The sequence below is a fragment of the Pristis pectinata genome, chromosome 10 (genome assembly GCF_009764475.1).
Source record: "Pristis pectinata isolate sPriPec2 chromosome 10, sPriPec2.1.pri, whole genome shotgun sequence".
Classification (NCBI taxonomy): domain Eukaryota; kingdom Metazoa; phylum Chordata; class Chondrichthyes; order Rhinopristiformes; family Pristidae; genus Pristis; species Pristis pectinata.
In genome coordinates, this window is record NC_067414.1 from 66,627,674 (window position 1) to 66,646,841 (window position 19,168).

Sequence of the window (19,168 nt, forward strand, 5' to 3'; positions counted from 1 at the left end):
GATCTTGATGCCAATTTATACTAAATGTCCTCCTCCTGCTTATCATCCATATCCCTCCATTCCTTTCATATTCATGTGTCTATCTAAAAGCCTCATACTCCACTAAGCTGCCTGCTTCCAGTACTATTCCTGGTAACCTATTCTAAGCATCTACCACCCTCTGCGTTAAAAAAAACACCCCTCAGTTGCCTTTAAACTCCACCTACCCCCTGCCCCCCCAACCTTAAAAGCATGTCCTTTGGTGTTTAACTTTTCTACCCTGAGGAAAAGATTCTGACTGTCTACCCTATCTATGCCTCTCATAATTTTAAAAACCTCTATCAGGTCTCCCCTTAGCCTCCGACGCTCTAGGGAGAGCTACCCAATTTTGTTCAATCTTTCCATATAGCTCATGCCCTCTAATCCAGGCAGCACCCTGGTAAACCTCTTCTGCACCCTCTCCACAGTCTCCACGTCCTTCCTATAATGGGGCAACTAGAACTGCACACAATAGTCCAAGTGTGGTCTGACTAAAATTTTATATAAACTACAGCATGACTTCCTTACTCTCATACTAAACACCCCTACCAATGAAGGCAAGCATGCCATACTCCTCCTTTACAACCTTATCCACTTGCGTAGCCACTTTCAGTGAACTATGGACCTAGGTCCCAAGATCCCTCTGTATCTCAATGCTATTGAGGGGCCTACCATTAACGATATACTTTTTCCTTTAATTTGACCTCCCAAAGCACACCACCTCACACTTGCCCGGATTAAACTCCATCTGCCACTTCTCTGCCTATAACTGTGAGTGATCTATTTCCTGCTGTACTCTTTGATGGTCCTTTATACTGTTCACAACTCTACCAATCTTGGTGTCATCTGCAAATTTGCTAATCCATCCATCTACATTTTGATCCAGATTATTGATACATATCACAAACAACAGAGGTCTCAGCACCGATCCTTGCAGAACACCACTGGTCACGGACCTCCAGCCAGAATAACAGCCTTCCACCCCCTACTCTCTGTCTTCCATGGGCAATGAGTGATTGTACAAATCATTTTAACCAACAGATAAATGCTTTGAAAAGTAAAAGCTTCCAAGCCACTTCAAAATGAATTGAAAGGATGAAGTAGAAAGTAAAGACTTTTAAGATAAAATGTTAAGAAACTGTGACACTGCAGTTAGATTTGAGGAAGTTAAATGGAAGAGAAAGAATGTGCAAGAGACAGCAAGAATACAATGCGTCAGTAAGAAGAAAGTTAAAATATTCACATTCTGTAGAGCTATAATTTAGCCATTTCACAGTTTTGGATTATCAGAGCAGTTCTTGATGTTTGGGTAGCCTTTTACAGTCATGCTGCTGTTATATCAGTACATTAACACAAGATCACAAGACAAGGGAGCAGAAGTAGGCCATTCAGCCCATAGAGTCTGCTCCAAAGAAAAGGGGAAAAAGAAAAAAATGAGAAATGGGGGATGGGTGGGGGGGTCTGCTCCGTGAGAAAAAAAAATTTCCACTAATCTAACCCCCATTTCTGGTCTTATCCCCATATCCCTTGATACCTTGACTAATTAGATATCTATCTCATCCTTAAATGCCTCCAATGATCTGGCCTCCACAGCTGTATGTTACATTATAACGTAACCTAGAATAAAGATCATCTCCAGGAGAGAAGAACTTCCTTAGAACATGCCTCTGTCCAAGGGTTAAATTCACCTTTGAAGTAGACTCTGTCCATTCATTGTCTCAACCAACTTCAAAGCCTGTTCCTTCCCAACTCCTGGAACCCCCTAGAGCCAGAAAAGCAAAAACAATAGACATAGATTCTTATAAGAAAATCTCGAAGTACAAAAAGATAAATTGGATGATATATCTAGAAACAGTGAGATTACAAGAAAGAACCAAGGAACTCACAGATTGTACACCAGACTCATTGCCCAGGCACTGGCCAACAATTTTAACTTAGCAGTTTTCTCAAGCTTTTAAGGTATTTGGGTATATTCTACAACTTGAAATGGAATTGTATCTTTATCAATATTAGCAAAGGGTTTGGCAGTAGACAACTCTCAGAAATTACTTTGAACAAATTAAACCCTTGAAGCAGATTCATCTCCTGAACTTCATTCAGAATCTGAATCAAATATGCACGATAAAATTAAAAAAACAATGCTACAATGTCTCAGAGGTTAAATTATTGAGCTAGTATCCATGAACTTAGAAGATATATTTGCTGACATGGGCTCAAATCCTATTACAGCAGCTGGGGAATTTAAAATTCAATTAATTAAATCAATCTGAAAAAGGGTTCTGTCCTGTGATGGAAAAATAAATATTTTAGATTATTTTTGACTTAAGAATAAACTATACTTAAGTAAACAAGCCAAAACAAACAGATCATCTCTTCTGTCTTTAGCTTTTTTTAATTTCTATTTTTAAGGATTTGGAGGTCACTGATAAGGTCAGCATTTATTGCTCAACCTAATTACTCTTGAGAAGGTATTCCCCATAGTGCAGTAAGGTAGTTTCTTCCAGGACCCAGTGATAAAGGATGGCAATACATTTCTAAATCATGATGGTGTGCAACTTGAGAGGGAAACCTGCAGCCAGCAGTGTTTACATTCATCTGCTGCCTTTTACTTTCTTGGTGGTAGAGGTCGTGGGTTCAGGAGATACTGTTGGAATAGTGTACTTGACTAACTGCAGTATGTCTTGAAGAGGTTATGCTCTATGCCAGTGGCAGTGTAAATGGATGCTTAGTGTGGTTTATGGGGTGCCCATCAAATGGGCTGCTTTGCACTATATGGTGTTGAGGTTCTTAAGAAATGTTGCAACTACACTTATCCAACAATGCAGAGAATATTCCATCACACTTCCCGAATGGCGGAAGATGCCTTCAGCCATGCAGCAGCCAGCAAATTCATCCCGCTGGTCTCCCAAACACTCATTCGTACGCAAGGGCTGTACATAAGTCGGGCATTTGTAAGCTGGGAAGGACCTATAATTTAATTACAAGCTAATGCATATTACAATTTACTGTTGGTGCAATTACAACTTTAAAACCAAACCATACCTTTGGCAGGTAATCACATCCAAGCAGAATTGCAAAACCAATTAGTGCATCTCGGTCAAGGCCTAATTTGGATTTTATTGCTGACATTTCGTAGCAGTCCACATGGGGATCCTATTAAAATGGAGAATAAAACAAAAATCAATGGTCTGTCCCAGCGACTCAGGACAAAATGTTTTGTTTTCTCGTACTTGGCATGGACCTTGCAGCTAATTAAAATGAAATAGTGACCATCCCCCACACAGTATCCAAATGACTCTTCCCCCGTCACGTTAACAAATCTTTCCACACATAATGGGGTCACTGTTACAGATAAACACAAAATACAATCTGCAGAAGTCCCCCAAGTCTAATGTGTATCTTGGTATGGGAAAAAGATTCTGTCACATTCTATACAAACATAATTAGCTATCTACTGCAAGTGGTATGTATTTTAAGATATGTTCTGGAGAGCACTGCCCTGGGTAGCAAATGTTAGCATTAGCCCTAGTGGTAGCCTAGACAAATGCTCCCTACCAGTAGTAGCGAACATTTCCACAGAAGTACCATAGGCTATTTGCAAACTAAATCATCTGTCTTAGTACTCAGTGATGAGGATATATGATGAACGAAGAAAACAGAGAGTTAGTGAAAAAACTGTATAATGGTTTCATTTATAGCAGTAGATTGCCTGTTGCATTCTTCTAGAGATATGTGCACCTTATTAGCTAGTCAATAGTTGATTATTTCCATAATGCTTTAGTAATTTCACATTAATGATTGGAATTACTTTGAACTTTAACTTTCCCTACTCTCCCATAGATTTCAATTTGCTGTTGTTTCCTTTGAGCTAAATGACAAAAGGCAGAGACAGAAAATACACTTCAGGAAGTGCACACAGACAAAAATTACGCAACAGCTTTTAAGAGCAGAATCTGATGATATTGCTAATGTCTTCACAATAATGTAAACTCTGAGTTACCTTTGTGTTTATGGTCAAGTTCCTGTACACAGTCTGAGCACCATATAGAAAAGTATCACCGTCATTGGTGATGCAACCATCAACATATCCATTTTCATTGAGATAGGCACACATAGCTTCAGCCTCACCAGCAGCACAAACCCACGGGTTACCCAGATAATCCAGCAATTCACAGCACTGAAAAGAAAAAATAACCAAATCTCAATTCATTCAATATTTGCAGGGTACCTTTCATAGAGATTTACAAATTACAAAGAAATGAAATTTGGAGAAAGATGTGTTATGTTTGCACAAAATTCATAGTGGGGAAATTTGGCCAGCCTGCATTAGATGTTGAACTTTAAGGTGAAATATTTTTTAAAACAAAAATCATATGACTTCCAGCAGGTGCAAATAAACCTCATAAGCCATCTATAGTATACCAAATTAAGCAACCTTGCTCTGAAAACTGGCTTTAAGCCAGACCAACTTATGTTAGATGTACTGATGGAACATTTCACTGAACCAAAACCCACTTTTGTTTATTAAACATAAGAAACACTAGCAAACAGTAGTAAGCATGCTTCACAGCCACTTACACTCCCAAAAAAATATTGAACTAATTTTTAGAGAAAAAAAAATCACTCAATTTTTTAAAATTCCATTTGTTAATATGATACAGGAAAAGGAATATACCACATGGAATATCCAATCCATCTAACATTTTACTGGTGAATCACTAGTGATGTTAGCTTGGGATTTAAATTATGACAGGGATGATATTTAAATGAGTTTGCCAGATCAAATGAAACTAGTTCAAAGATCCACGTCAAATTATCATGTCTCAATTCAAATAAAAACATTACAACCATTAATTTATAAATTCAAAAAAACAATGTCGTCTTTCAGAAACTATAAAGGGCAGGGTCCAGGTGCAGGTTAGATGTTGCTTGTCCATCAATAATTTCACTATTATTCAGTGTAATACCCTGATTAACATTTGGTATTGGTATTGGTTTATTATTGTCACTTGTACCGAGGTACAGTGAAAAGCTTGTCTTACAAACTGATCGTACAGGTTAATTCATTACACAGTGCAGTTACATTGAGTTAGTGCAAACTGCATTGATGTAGTACAGGTGCAACAAACCGAATTTCAATGCCCAAATTGCACAACTGACTATAACTCTGATATCAAGAGGGATAATGCTCATGGGTCCACAGGTCAAGGTGACAAACTTTACCTCTCGGATTACACTGACCTCTCTAAGAACAGATTTAAAATGGGATCTTCCTGTCCGGACAGTACAATTTCCTGGCTTTCTGGACCCACCACGTCGTATCTCATTCCGTTTACTCATTGTGTCAGCCTTCAGTTTTGGTGCGACACCTTCTGCCACAAAGACAAGTCTCACATCCATCAAAGTGAGATATGAAATACGGAAAAATAAATTTCTAAAATTAAAGCAAAACATGTATCAGTGATTTTCAACTTAAAATGGGACAAGTTGCAAATTTTGAATATCAAATGTCAGAAATACACCAATGAAAGATTAACTGTGAAATGCAAACGTCTTTTTACTGGTAACCAATCTACATATTCATAGAACAGTACAGCACAATATCGGCCTTTCGGCCCACAATGTGCCGACCTATATAAACACCTACTCTTTGATCAATCTAACCCTTCCCTCCTACACAGCCCATAACCCTCCATTTTTCTTAATTCCATGTGATTATCCAAGAGTCTTCTAACGTCCCTATTGTATCAGCCTTTACCACCATCCCTGGCAGTGCATTCCAGGCACCCACCACTCTCTGTGTAAAAAACCTACCTGACATCTCAGCTAAACTTCCCTCCTCTGACCTTAAACTGATGTCCTATGCTATTGGCCATTGCTGCCCTGAGGAAAAGGTGCTGGCTGTCTACTGTCTATGCTCCTCATAATCTTATACACCTCTATCAAGTCGCCTCTCATCCTACATCGCTCCAGAGAGAAAAGCCCTAGCTTGCCCAAACTTTCCTCATAAGACGTTCTCCAATCTAGGCAGCATCCTGATAAATCTCCTCTGCATCCTCTCTAAAACTTCCACATCCTTCTTATAATGACGTGACCAGAACTGAACACAATACTCTAAGTGTGGTCTAACCAGAGTTTTATAGAGCTGCAACATTACCTTGTGGAACTTGAACTCAATCACCCAACTAATGAAGGAGAGCACACCATACACCTTCTTAACCACCCTATCAACTTAAGTGGCAACTTTGAGGGATCTATGGACTTGGACCCCAAGATGCCTGTTACTCTACACTGCTAAGAATCCTGCCATTAACCTGTACTCTGCCTTCAAGTTCGTTCTTCCAAAGTGTATCACTTCACACTTCTCCGATGAACTCCATCTGCCACTTCTCCGCCCAACTCTGCATCCTGTCTATATCCCGTTGTAACATACGACAACTTTCTACACTATCCACATCCCTTCTTGTCATCTGCAAACTTACTAACCCATCCCTCCACTTCCTCATCCAAGTCATTTATAAAAATCACAAAGAGCAAGGGTTCCAGAACAGATCCCTGTGGAACACCACTGGTCACTGACCTCCAGGCAGAATACTCTCCATCTACTACCACCCTCTGCTTTCTGTGGGCAAGCCAATTCTGAATCCACACAACCAAGTCTCCATGGATCCCATGCCTCATGATTTTCTGGATGAGCCTACCATAGGGAACCTTGTCAAACACCTTACTAAAGACCATATACACCACATCCACTGCTCTACCTTCATCAGTTTGTTTTGTCACCTCCTCGAAAAACTCAATTAGGCTCGTGAGGCATGACCTGCCCCTCACAAAGCCATGCTGACTATCCCAAATAAGACTAAGCTCGTAAATCCTATCCTTAAGCACTGTCTCCAATAGCTTGCCCACCACTGATGCGAGACTCACTGGTCTATAATTCCCAGGATTATCTCCATTACCTTTCTTGAACAAGGGAATGACATTTGCCATCCACCAATCCTCTGGTATCACTCCTGTGGTCAGAGAGGACACAAATATCTTTGCCAACACCCCAGCAATCTCTTCCCTCACTTCCCGTAGTAATCTGGGGTATATCGCGTCTGGCCCTAGGGACTTGTCTATCATAATGTTTTTCAGAAGCTCTAACATTACCTCTTTCTTAACCTCAACATACTCCAGCACACTAGCCTGTTCTACGCTGACCTCACATTTGTCAAAGTCCCTCTTCTTAGTGAATACTGAAGCAAAGTATTCATTAAGGACCTCCCCTAGCTCCTCAGCCTCCAGACACTCTAGTTGTCCTCTTGTTCTTCATGTACTCTTAGAAAACCTTAGGGCTTTTCTTAATTCTGCTCACCAAGGCCTTCTCATGTCCCCTTCTAGCTCTCCTAAGTCCCTTCTTAAGCTCCTTCCTGGCTACCTTATAATTCTTATGTGCCCTGCCTATAGTTTCCTTCCTATAGTTTCTGATTCAACATCAATAGCTATTATGTTGACAAGGAAAATTGTCTACCATATCAACTTATGATCTGAAAATAAGTTAGAGACATAAATTGCATAAGCAATGTGGAAAAATGGACTTCTATTTGAGTTGATTCTTAATCTTTTTTACTTATGTTATCCTCAATCTGTGTGTAGTATCATTGCCTTCACTTCTAATTGAGTCTTGCTCAAAATTTATATTCTCTTCACTTCCATTACCATTTGATCCATGTCACTGTTCACCAACCACCCTAACAGTATTAGCTCAATTCCTTCCAAATAGAGGATAGGCACTTTATTTATCTTTTCACGCTATGAATGACCAAGGGAACAAGTTTTAAAAAATACCTTTGTATGCATTAACATGTGTCTTGAGACAGCCACTAGCACGTTAGTCAAATGCTATTTCCTCTTCTCTCATTGCATGTGAAACACTATCTGTCCAATAGCATAATAACATCAAAACCTTTTCCAGTGAGGAATTAACAAAAGAAAATGTCATGTCATTACTTCCTGGCACAGATGTCTCAATATTTCATCAACATGATTTCAATCACAGTCCAAAATGAATATTACAGTGCATCATACGGTAACTACCTACATATTTCATGTTACCTGAGATGTGGTTTGTTGACTGTCCCCATCATGCCTTTCACTGTTTGAGCCTCACAGACCCAATAGCTCATATCCACAGCTAACGTTTTCCCTTTAAGATTCTGCAATGGAACATATTCCTTAACTGGCTCCAAAATCTGCCACAAGTCATTCACTCCCATAATTCCAGCTGTTTAGAAACAAAAAGACAAATATACACATTAGTTCCTAATAAAACTCTATTTACAAAGTACATAATCAGATACCATTCATTGTCTTTTTAATGCAGAAAGTCCCTCGGCTGACACCACCTCCCACTCCCACCCCGTTGCTGCCTCTTCTCTCTCCGTACCTCCTCTGTTGTCTCCCTGTCCACTTCCCTCCCCACGTCGTTTCTCCTCACTCCTCTCCCCCAATCCCCATTTAGCCCCTCCCTGTTGTCTCACCCCATCCTGCCCCCTACCCCGTCATGTCCCCCCTCATCTCCCCGCCGCATCCCTCCTCCCCTCCCCCCACCGTCGTCAATCTCCTTCCTCGGCCCCCGTCGTTTCCCCCTGCACCCTCCCTCAAGGAAACCCTTCCTCTCCCCCTCCCTCGTCATCTGCCCCTCAACCTCCCCATTGTCTACCCTCCCCGTCTTCTCCACTCTCCCTCCCCCCTCGTCTTGCCACCCCCTCCCTCCCACCTTCCTTCCCCTCCCCATCTCGTCCTCCCTTCATCTCTGATTCTCCCCCCACGAACCCCCCTCCCCGTCGTCTCCCTCCCCCTCCCTTCTTCCCCCCCTCCATTCTCTGTCCCTTCCTCCTCCCCCGTCGACTTCACTCCCTCTCCCCACCCTCTCGTCTCCTCCTCCCCTCGTCTTCCCTTCAATCCCCCTCCCCCGTTGTCTCCCCTTCACTCCCCCGTTGCCTCCTTCTCCCTCCCTTCTGTTGTCGTCTCCGCCTCCCTCCCTCCTCCCCATCGTCTTCTCCTCCCCCATCATCTCCTCCTCCCTCCCTCTGTCATTTCCCTCACCCTCCCTCCCTCTGCCCATCATCTCCCCCTACACACTATCCTCCTCGTCTATCCGCCCCGTCATCTCCCCCCTTCGCCGTCTTCAATCCCCCTCCCTCCTCCCCCTTCCCTCTGATCCCCCTTCCGCTCCTCCCCCTCATCTTCCTTCATCTCCCCCTCCCTCCCTCATCCCCGTTGTCTCCCCCACCCTAGTCTCCCCCTCCCTCCTTTTCTCGTCCCCATCGTCTACTCCTCCCGCCATCCCACCCTCATCCCCGTCGTCTCCCCCTCCTTCCCTCGTTCCAGTCGTCTTCCCTGCATCCTCGTCATCTAACCCTCCCTCGTCTCCATCATCTCCCCCTCCCTCCATTCCTCCCTCGTCCCCGTTGTCTCCCCCTCCCTATCATCGTTGTCTCCCCCTTCCTCCCTCACCCCCATCTCCCCCTCCCTCCTCCCCGTTGTCTCCCCTTCCCTACCTCCTCCGCCCTCCTTCCCCGTCATCTCCCTCACACTCCCTCCCCCTTCATCTTGCCCTCCCTCCCTCTGCCCATCATCTCCTCCTACACCCTCTCCTCCCCGTCAGCTCCCCCCTTCCCCGTCTTCACTCTCCCTCCCTCCTCCCCCTCATCTTCCCACATCTCCCCCTCCCATTGTCTCCCCCACCCTAGTCTCCCCCTCCCTCCTTCTCGTCCCCGTAGTCTCCCCCTCCCTCCTTCTCTCGTTCCCGTCGTCTCCCCCTCCCTCCTTCTCTCGTCCCCCCTCCCTCCCTCATCCCCCCTCCCTCCCTCATCCCCATCGTCTCCCCCACTCTAGTCTCTCCTTCCCTCCTTCTCTCGTCCCCGTCGTCTTCCCCTCCCGCCATACCACCCTCATCCCTGTCGTCTCCCCTCCCTCCCTCATCCCCGTTGTCTTCCCCTCCATTCCTCCTCCACCGCTGTCTCCCCATCCTTCCCTCCCTCGTTCCAGTTGTCTTCCCTGCATCCTCGTCATCTGACCCTTCCTCCCTCACTCCCTTGTCCCCATTGTCTCCCCCTCCCTCCCTCGTCCCCGTCATCTCCCCCGCCCTTCCTTGTCTTGTCTCCCCACCCTCTCTCCCATCTGTCGTTTCACCCGCCCTCCCTCCATCATCTCTACCACCCTCCCCCCGTCTCCCCTTCACTCCCCCCTCCCCATCGTCTCCCTCCCTCCTACGCGTCGTCTCCCCCTCCCCAGTCATCTCCCCCACCCCTCCCCCTACTTCCTCTCTGTCCCTCTGCCCATCATCTCCCCCTTCCCCCCCCCCTCCCCTTCCCTCCAATCCCCTTCCGCTCTTCCCCGCCTTCCCTCGTCTCCCCCTCCTCCCCATCATCTCCCCCTCTCATTCCCATTGTCTCCCTCACTCTAGTCTCCCCCTCCCTCCTTCTTTCGTCCCCGTCGTTTCCCCTCCCGCCATCCCACCCTCAACCCTGTTGTCTCCCCCTCCCTCATCCCCATCGTCTTCCCCTCCATTGCTCCATCGTGCCCGTCGTCTCCCCCCTTCCCTTCCTCATTCCAGTTGTCTCCCCCTCCTCCCCTCCCTCGTTCCAGTGTCTTCCCTGCATCCTCGTCATCTAACCCTCCCTCCATCCCTCACTCCCTTGTCCCTGTTGTCTCCCCCCCGCCATCCCTCCCTCGTCTCCCCCTCCCACCATCCCTCTCTAATCCGTCATCTCCCCCTCCCTCCCTTATCCCCGAATTCTCCCCACCCTCCCTTGTCCCCAAATTTGCCCCACCCTCCCTCGTCCCTGTCATCTCTCCCGCCCTCCCTTGCCTCCCTCCCTCGTATGTCATTTCCCCTGCCCTCCCTCCCCATCGTCTCCACCCTCTCCCTCATCCCCGTCATCTCCCGTGCCCTCCCTCCCTCGTCCGACGTCTCCCGTGCCCTCCCTCCTTCATCCATCATCGTGTCCCCCTTCCTCCCTTGTCCCCATCGTCTCTCCATCCCTCGTCCCAATCGTCTCCCCTCTGCCCACCTCCCTTGTCCCCCATTGTCTCCCCCTCCCATAATCCCTTTTGCACACCCTCCTCCCATCCCCCCATCACACATTTACATCCTCCACCCCGTTCCATCCACCTACTACCCACAGATTTCACCCTCCAGCTTCCCCGCTTCCCCCACCTCCCCCATCTGTTTCCCAGTTCCATCTGCCTTTCACCTCTGGTTCCCATTGCCACCTGCCTTACATATCAGATTCCAGCACTGACAGCCTTTCTGTTCCCGCTCATCACCCGTCTCGGCCTTCACCCTCCCCTCTCGGCTCCATCAATCATATCACCAGCCTCTCAACGCCACTACTGCCCTTCCCTGATCTGCTCATAATCTTTCACCCCAATGATCTCATCACTCCCTGGCAGGCACGGTAGTGTAGCGGTCAGCGTAACCCTATTACTGCGCCAGCGACCCAGGTTCAATTCCGGCCACTGTCTGTACGGAGTTTGTATGTTCGCCCTGTGTCTGCATGGGTTTCCTCCGGGTGCTCCAGTTTCCTCCCGCATTCCAAAGATGTATGGGTTAGGAAGTTGTGGGCATGCTATGTTGGTGCCAGAAGCGTAGCGACACTTGTGGGCTGCCCCCAGAACATTCTATGCAAAAAAAATGCATTTCACTGTGTGTTTCAATGTACATGTGACTAACAAAGATATCTTATCCCCTCTTTATACTGTGCTGATGCAGGGTATCGACCTGAAATATCTACAGTTACCCCATCCCATGCCATGCTGAGTTCCTCCAGCAGACTGTGTGTTGCTCCAGCCTCTGCAGTCCCTCGGGCTCATTTACCTCTCTGCAGTACTTCTGCAAAGCTCCGTTTCCCTTCACTCAAATGTGCCGCTCTCGGCACCAGTTGCACCCGGTCCGAATCAGCAGCTCTATGCGCCAGATGGACGGTTCGGAAATAAGACGCTAAGACGGAGGTGGGGAGCAGACGTTCCGGGTATCCCCAGGGCCGGATCCATCGCTCCTGTTCAAATTTCGCGGCCAAACGCAGCGCACGCACACAGCCCAACGGCTGCGGACATGCGCAGAGTACGCGCTTGAAGCCCAAGCCTCTTGCCAGAGTCGGGAGCTGGGCGTGCGTACCCTCCAGACAGCAGCAGCGGTGACGTCAGATGCACGCCGAGCGGCCAACTGCGTGCCGCCGAGTGTCGGGGCATCCGGCATGGTGGATCGTTGCGCATGCGTATCACTGACATGAGCGTTGGATGACGGCGTCCGGGGTGAGAGGGCGCATGCGCGATGTCGTATGAAAATTTTGAATAGAATTTCGGCGGATATTGGTCGAGGCGACTTGTGGGCTGGGAGAGTGAGTGTCGTTGTTACCGGGGGCCGGGCCGGGCCGGGCCGGGAGGGGAGTGGAGTGTCGTTGCTACCGGGGGCCGGGAGGGAGGGAGGTGTTACCGGGGGCCGGGCCGGGAGGGAGGGAGGGGAGGGGAGGGGAGTGTCGTTGTTACTGGGGGCTGGGTGGGCGGGAAGAGTGAGTGTCGTTACGGGGGGGCCGGGCCGGGTCGGGAGGGAAGGGGAGTTGTTACCGGGGGTCGGGAGGGAGGGGAGTGTCGTTGTTACCGGGGGGCCGGGCGGGCGGGAAAAGTGAGTGTCATTGTTACCGGGGGTGGGGGGCCGGGCGGGGAGGGGAGTGTTGTTGTTGTTACGGGTGGGGGTGGGGAGGGGAGTATCGTTGATACCGGAGCCGGACCGGAGTCGTTGTTATCCGGGGGTGGGCGGGGAGTGTGGTAGTTACCGGGGGTTGGGCTGGTGGGGGAAGGGTATCCCGGTTACTGGGCGCCGGCCTGGGAAGTGTTGCACCGGTTACCGGGGGATTCCAGGAGCCGGGCTGGTAGGGGGAGGGATGCTCCAATTACCGGGGGTTGGGTTGGCGAGCGAGTGTTGCTGTTGAAGTTCAATGATCTCTTTGCATGAACCGCGGGCGAGGTGCGCAGGCAACTGGTCACAGCAAGGTATGATGTTATTCGGCCCATCAAATCCGTACGGAGTGTGTGCAAGATTTCTTGCCCCCCACTCTCGCAGATTATTCCCAAACATAATCATCCACCTTTTAACGTGAACACTATCTTTGAATCTGCCTTCACTGCTCGTCTTGGCAGTGCATTAACACTAGATAGGCACTAACCACTCAAGCGATTAAAAATCCTTTTTTTTAATCGATTGCCCGTATTTTATGCTCCATTATGTACCATCCGACAATGGGAACGGTTTCTCTCTGTTTTACGCTTCGTGGTTTTAATTACCTCTATCAGATTTTCTTATGGTCTCCTTTTCCAGGAACACCACCCCTGGTTCTACAATCTAGCCACGTAACTGAAGCCCTTCAGCTCTAGAATCACTTTGATAAGTGTTCTGCACCCTCTCTAAACCCTTTACATCATAATGTATGGTGCTCAAAACTGGATGCAATATTCTAGTTGTAGCCAAACAAGATTTTTTTTTATAAGAATTCTTCATGACTTCCTTGTTTTTGTACTGCCTTTATTTCTAAATTCTATATGCTTTTTTTAGGAAAGTATGTGATAGAAGCAGCAATAAGATGCTCAGTCCCTCTTACCTGCTCTGGTAATCAATAAGATCATAACTGATCCTTTTATTAGTGCCACTGTCCTGCAGTAACCCCGTATTCCTCCATTCTATTATTATCTAAAAATCATCTGTCTCTTACTGAATATACTCAGCATCTGATCCTTTGCAACCCACTTAGGTTGAGGATTCCAAACATTGCTGTCTGACTGAAGAAATGTCTTTTCATCTTGGGGCTGAATGGCCAATTCCTTACTTTGAAATTGTGACCCCTAGTTCTGGATACTTAATCACTTTCTCAACCTTCCCACACACTTTCAACAAGATGTGCAGTATTGTGCAAATAATCCAAATATCCAAGTTCAAAATCCACCACAGAGCTGTAGAATTTAAACTCAAGTCATAATCTGGAATTTTAAAAATGCAATTCTTTTTAAAGAAAAGTATAAACCAATTTAGTTCACTGATGTCCTTTTCAGGAGGAAATCTGCCTCAGCTACATGTGACTCCTGACCACAACAATCTGGTCGATTCGTAAATGTCCTCTGAATTTGCTTACCAAGTCAAAGACGATTAGGGATATGCAATAAATCCCAGTGATGCCCACATCGTCAAACACAAATAATGAAAAAATCCCCAGATCTTTCTGTTCGTGTCCTTTTAGAATTGTGCCTTGGAGTTTATTTTGAATCTGGGATCTGGGGAGGGATAAACAGCATTCCATGCTGGTAACCTTTTCATCAATCCTTTTACCACATTTTCAGTATTTACACTAATTTACTTTTGCATTTAAAATTACTGAATTTGTTTGAGTTTGGAAGGCTGTAAAGTACCTTGTGATAAGAAGGGATTTGCTGTTTGAACTTTAGTTATTGCAGAGGTGGGATGGAAATTACAAACTGAATGGATCATATTGGAAAGGTTGAACACAGATTGGGTGATCACTTAGTTCGTTCTGTGAATGAGACCATAGAGTTTTCAATCACTTGCCCCTTGTCTCTTCTTTCCCATCTATGTTCTGAGCTCTCTGTGCTCAATTGATGAAGCTCAATGTAGTTGTTGTGAAGGTGTTGACTCGGAAGTGAAACAGTAGATGCTATGATTTCTCCAGTATTCAAACAGAAGGAGGGTGGGGGGTTCATAAGAGCTAAGGCTAACTTGTTCTAACAGCTGAGAATGCAAACTGATAATCCTATCCATCATATTGGCCACTAAGGCTCAGTTGTGCTATGTTATACCAACAATGGTAAATCAATATTTTTCTCTCTGCTTAGTGGTGAATGGAGAAAAGATTTGTTAGTGGTTGACTACTGGACTAGCAGCCAGAGTTAAGTGAAATTGATAGAGATATGAGCTGAGGATTGTAAATTCATATAATTAAATAAATCTGGAAATTAAAGCTAGTCTCAGTTGTGCAATCATCAGTCATGGTGGACAAAATCATTGAATTGTTGTAAAAACCTGTCTAATTCTCGAATGCATACACTGACTGGAAGTGAAATTTTATCTTTATCAATATTTGTGAAACCCTTCACTAATATTGGATGACACAATAAACTAATGAAACAGATGTATTTCCTGAACTTTATTCTGAATATCAATCAAATTTGGGGAATTAAATTATAACCTCTGGGGCATGGAACCAGGGTCCTGGATTATGCAATTGTGGTCATAATTTGAACTGCATCATGGCAACTGGGGAATTCAAAATTCATCTAATTACAACAATCTGAAATAAAGTGCTGGTATCAGTAAAATCACAAAATTACAATTTTCTAATAATAACCAGTTTAATATAATAACACTTCATTAAAGTTCTTCCTGGAAGAAAAATCTGTCAAACTTGCCCTGGCCTAGCCTATATGTAAATCAAGACCCATGTATGTGTTCGACTATTAACTACTTGATCAGTTCAGGGACAGTTAGGTTTGACAATAAATGCTGGTTAGCCATCAACATCTTATGAATGAATAACTGATGGTTGAATACCTTGAGGGAATTGAGATTGATCATTCTCTGACCAGTTGTAAGCATCAGGCTAGCCTTTGGCACTCTTGTCATTCTTGACTGCCATTGAAGGGGATATTAATAAAGTCACAATTTCTTGTAGTTTAATTTTCCACCATCAGTCATGATTGGATATGATTGAACTGAAAAGCGTTGATCTGATCAGTTGATGCAGGATTCACTTGGGTCAGTCCATTGCAATGTATTTTGTCGTAAGCATGCTTGTAGTCTTGCACTGCAGTTTCATCATTGATGACATCTCATTTTAAGTTATGTCAGCATCTTCTTTTACATGACTCGTGGAGCCATGGCTGGTGTCTTAGCTTGAGGGTAATTATGTAGTGAGGGAAATATTGGATATAAGGGTACAGATGGAGGTAGAATAAACTTCATCTACAGGTTTTGGTCCATGGTGTATTATGGATGCATGACTTTGAGCTATTGCATCTGTTCTGAATCTACCCCACTTAAGATGGTTGTGGTATTTAATCATGGATGTAGATTTTAAGGAGAATCTTGCAAGTGGAGGGAGGCAAGGGAAAGACTGGCCACTGAGGGTGGAGTGAGGAGTGACTTGTATATCCTCAGTGCAGAATTGGAGGACCACAAATCTTAGAGTTGTAGATATGGAGGAAATGAAAAATAAAAACATTTTAAAATCAAAATTTTACTGAACTCAAAGGCTGTGCAGGGCAGGCGTAATGGTGAATGGAACAGGGAAGTTTGTACATGAGTTACAGACTTTGTGTGACTTTTATGTTCATGCAGAAAAGTAATGGAAAGTTGTCAACCTGGGATTTTATTTTCCTTTTTCCTCCTTCCACAGATACTTCCCAAGCTAATGAGTATTTTTGTTCACTGAGCATTTTCTATATTTGACTGTTTACAGACTGTCTGGGACAATCTGCTTTTAAGTTGATTTTAATCCTTATGCAGGGCATTTGTTTTATACAAATATTATGCAGTGTTGTCTAGCCCAGGATCATGATAGAAGCTAATATTGGTCAATTACGGGTTACTTTTTTTTTGGAGCACAACTAAGCATATCTGCACACTATTCATTAGGACCTGTAAGGTAGGCCAGGTGTGCAGCCAGGACTGGGAACGTGGACAAGGTGTGCAGTATGTAGATGGTATGCATGGGTATGAGGGGGAGGGGTAAAGATGGAGCAGTAGGCAAGATCTCATGTATCCGAGCCCACACTTGTGGATGCCAGTGTGAGTGAGCACATGCCAAGTGGCATCTGTGTGCCCATATATGGGTGGGCGTCAGTACCCTTGCAGCAGAGCAGTTGGTACATGGCAGATGGTGTGCAATGGCTACTCGACAATAAAGAAACCATGGGGTCAACTTTGACTCCATCATATGAAGTTCAGGACAATGTTGATGGAAAATTCCAACAGATTTTCCAGTGTTCTTTCCAAAACCTAAAAGAGGCCACAGCAGAATAGATTGAATAAAGGCTCTTAAGAGATTAATCTATAACATTGAGTGAGTGCTCCAATGTGCAGCATGAAATACAGAACCGATTCTTTTTCATTGTGAGGTGGAAGTGGTCTTTTCCCTTTTATTTGCTTGTGCATCCTGCAAGTGTTTTGTTTAATTTGTAGAACTGTTATCCATGTTGAGTTCCAGTAACCAATTTTACTTACAGTTGAGGAAGAAATTGCAGATGCTGGAAATCTGAAACAAAAACAGAATATACTGGAAATACTCCACAGGTTAGGCAACATTTGTTTTGGGTCAAAGTCGAAGTTCTGACAAGGGGTTTTCAACATGAATCGTTAACTGTTCTCTTTCCATGGATGTTGCCTGATGTTTTGAATGTTTCTGGCATTTTTGGTTTGATTACAAAACAGTTTGTGAATTTGCTAGTATCTCAAGAATATATTTTGAAGAGTGGGCTGAAGCTTCAGAGATGAATACATCTCTAATGATGAGATGTAGTCAGAATAGATTTAAGTTTATTCCAGTGGGTATTGTAATCTACTTGGATTTTTTGGAATTCTTCTACCAAGTGGATTTGATTTTAAACTTAATAATTGTGGAGCAGGTTAAGGTCATATTGTTAATGATTTGCATATTTTTTATTTATAGGTTCTAGTCATTTAACATGTCAAAACGAAAAGAAAATGTTTCTGAAGGAACATTGCCCACAAAAAGAATCAAAACTGAAACCATTAAGGAAGGTGATCCAGATGAAGCCAACGGAAGTAATTGGAAAAGTGCAGCAATTAATGGGCAAAGTGGAGATTGTCTTCCGAATTCACTCTTGGTAAGTTATTTATCATATGCAGAAGCTGGATTGTCTAGCAAAATAGTACAGAGATGTTTATGTACACTTCCTTGATGTCCTGATTATGGATCAGCAGTCCCATATAATTTTGCTTGCTTAATGTATTGCATTTGATGCTTACAGAACTGTCTGCTTTACATGGAGAAACCAACTGCTTGCAGTACAACCCTTTTCGGGCTGCAAGGGTGATCCTGATCTTTTTGTTGTATGTCAACTGAATTCTCCACACACTCCTGCTTTGACCTCTGTCTTCACCTTCCTATGTTGCTCCAGGAACAGCATCTCAAATTCTGTTTGGGCACATTGTAGCCCTTGGGATTTTAACATTTAGAATTTATCAATTTGAGGTAATTACCTTCCGTCTCCCTATGTCCCCATGGATGCTGCTTACCCCAGTGAGTGCTGCCAGCATTGTCAACCTTTTGTTTTGAATTACCATAACCTGTTGATTTTTTGCTTCAATTACTATTTTGCTTGCTTAGTTTTCTCTGAATAAAGAGGTTTCAAAATGATTGAAAGAGCAAAGTTGTGAAAGAAGCAGCTTGATAATGTCTTGGTCATGTTGGTTTTGAAATAACCTGAATTCTTTTTTCGTGCTCCTGTGTGTGCATCTGGTCCCTGATCTTCATTTTAAGCTTCATTGCCCTTTCTTTAATCATAACTGTCTTGATTATAAATGTCTTCCCTTCTGGTTTAGGTATCCTTGGTATTCAATCTTTGTATCCTTGATATTGACATTTAACATTTTCCAAAGGTCTAAAGATAGACTTTACATGGAGCACCCTATCTTCAAAGATATTTTCATTTTGCATGTATCTGTAAGATAGCTGAAGAAATGACTATAAGAATGCATATAGTGTTGTCCTAAAAGTGTTTGCCTTTAAATGTAAAACACTTGTAATCAGTTTGTAACAGAATGTTTAGCATATAATGAGTTAAATTTCCATGATGTAAGACTTGAGATTAAAACTATTCTGGCCCATATATTTACTTTTTTTTTTAGCCAGAGAAATGGAGTGGCCAAAATACAGTGTCACTTGGATGCTACAGAAATTACACTGGAGTGACTCCTAGAGGGCAGATGAATACAAAGATGTTGCTTGATGATCAGCTGAATGGTGTTTTAAATTTTGTTTGATATTTGGGCTTTGCTTGTGCTGGAAAGGAGAAATAAGATCTGCCACATTCTCAATAAAAAGAAATTTGGAATAGGAATATGTCATTAAGAAAT

The 19,168-nt window shown here is 44.4% G+C and overlaps 2 protein-coding genes across 5 annotated transcripts in view; one reads left to right on the forward strand and one right to left on the reverse strand.

Annotated features, from left to right (window-relative positions):
• LOC127575450 (flap endonuclease GEN homolog 1) overlaps positions 1-12,131 on the reverse strand; it is a 35,210-nt gene extending 23,079 nt beyond the window's left edge. For 2 of the 4 annotated variants that reach the window (XM_052025337.1, XM_052025334.1), the window contains exons 1-6: positions 11,885-12,131; positions 8,116-8,284; positions 5,260-5,452; positions 4,019-4,195; positions 3,061-3,171; positions 1,707-1,780 (exon numbers count right to left, since the gene is read on the reverse strand). In XM_052025337.1, coding sequence (XP_051881297.1) covers positions 1,707-1,780; positions 3,061-3,171; positions 4,019-4,195; positions 5,260-5,452; positions 8,116-8,276 — 716 coding nt within the window. In that variant the 5' untranslated portion in view covers positions 8,277-8,284; positions 11,885-12,131. Of the gene's footprint in view, positions 1-1,706; positions 1,781-3,060; positions 3,172-4,018; positions 4,196-5,259; positions 5,453-7,848; positions 7,914-8,115; positions 8,285-11,487; positions 11,603-11,884 lie in introns of those variants that run through there. The other 2 variants (XM_052025335.1, XM_052025336.1) reach the window with 2 other exon arrangements.
• A 175-nt stretch (positions 12,132-12,306) lies between these two features.
• Positions 12,307-19,168, forward strand: part of LOC127575496 (structural maintenance of chromosomes protein 6-like) — a 68,758-nt gene continuing 61,896 nt past the window's right edge. The window contains 3 exon segments of the mRNA XM_052025430.1: positions 12,307-12,345; positions 13,619-13,622; positions 17,739-17,916. Of these exon segments, the coding sequence (XP_051881390.1) occupies positions 12,307-12,345; positions 13,619-13,622; positions 17,739-17,916 (221 nt within the window).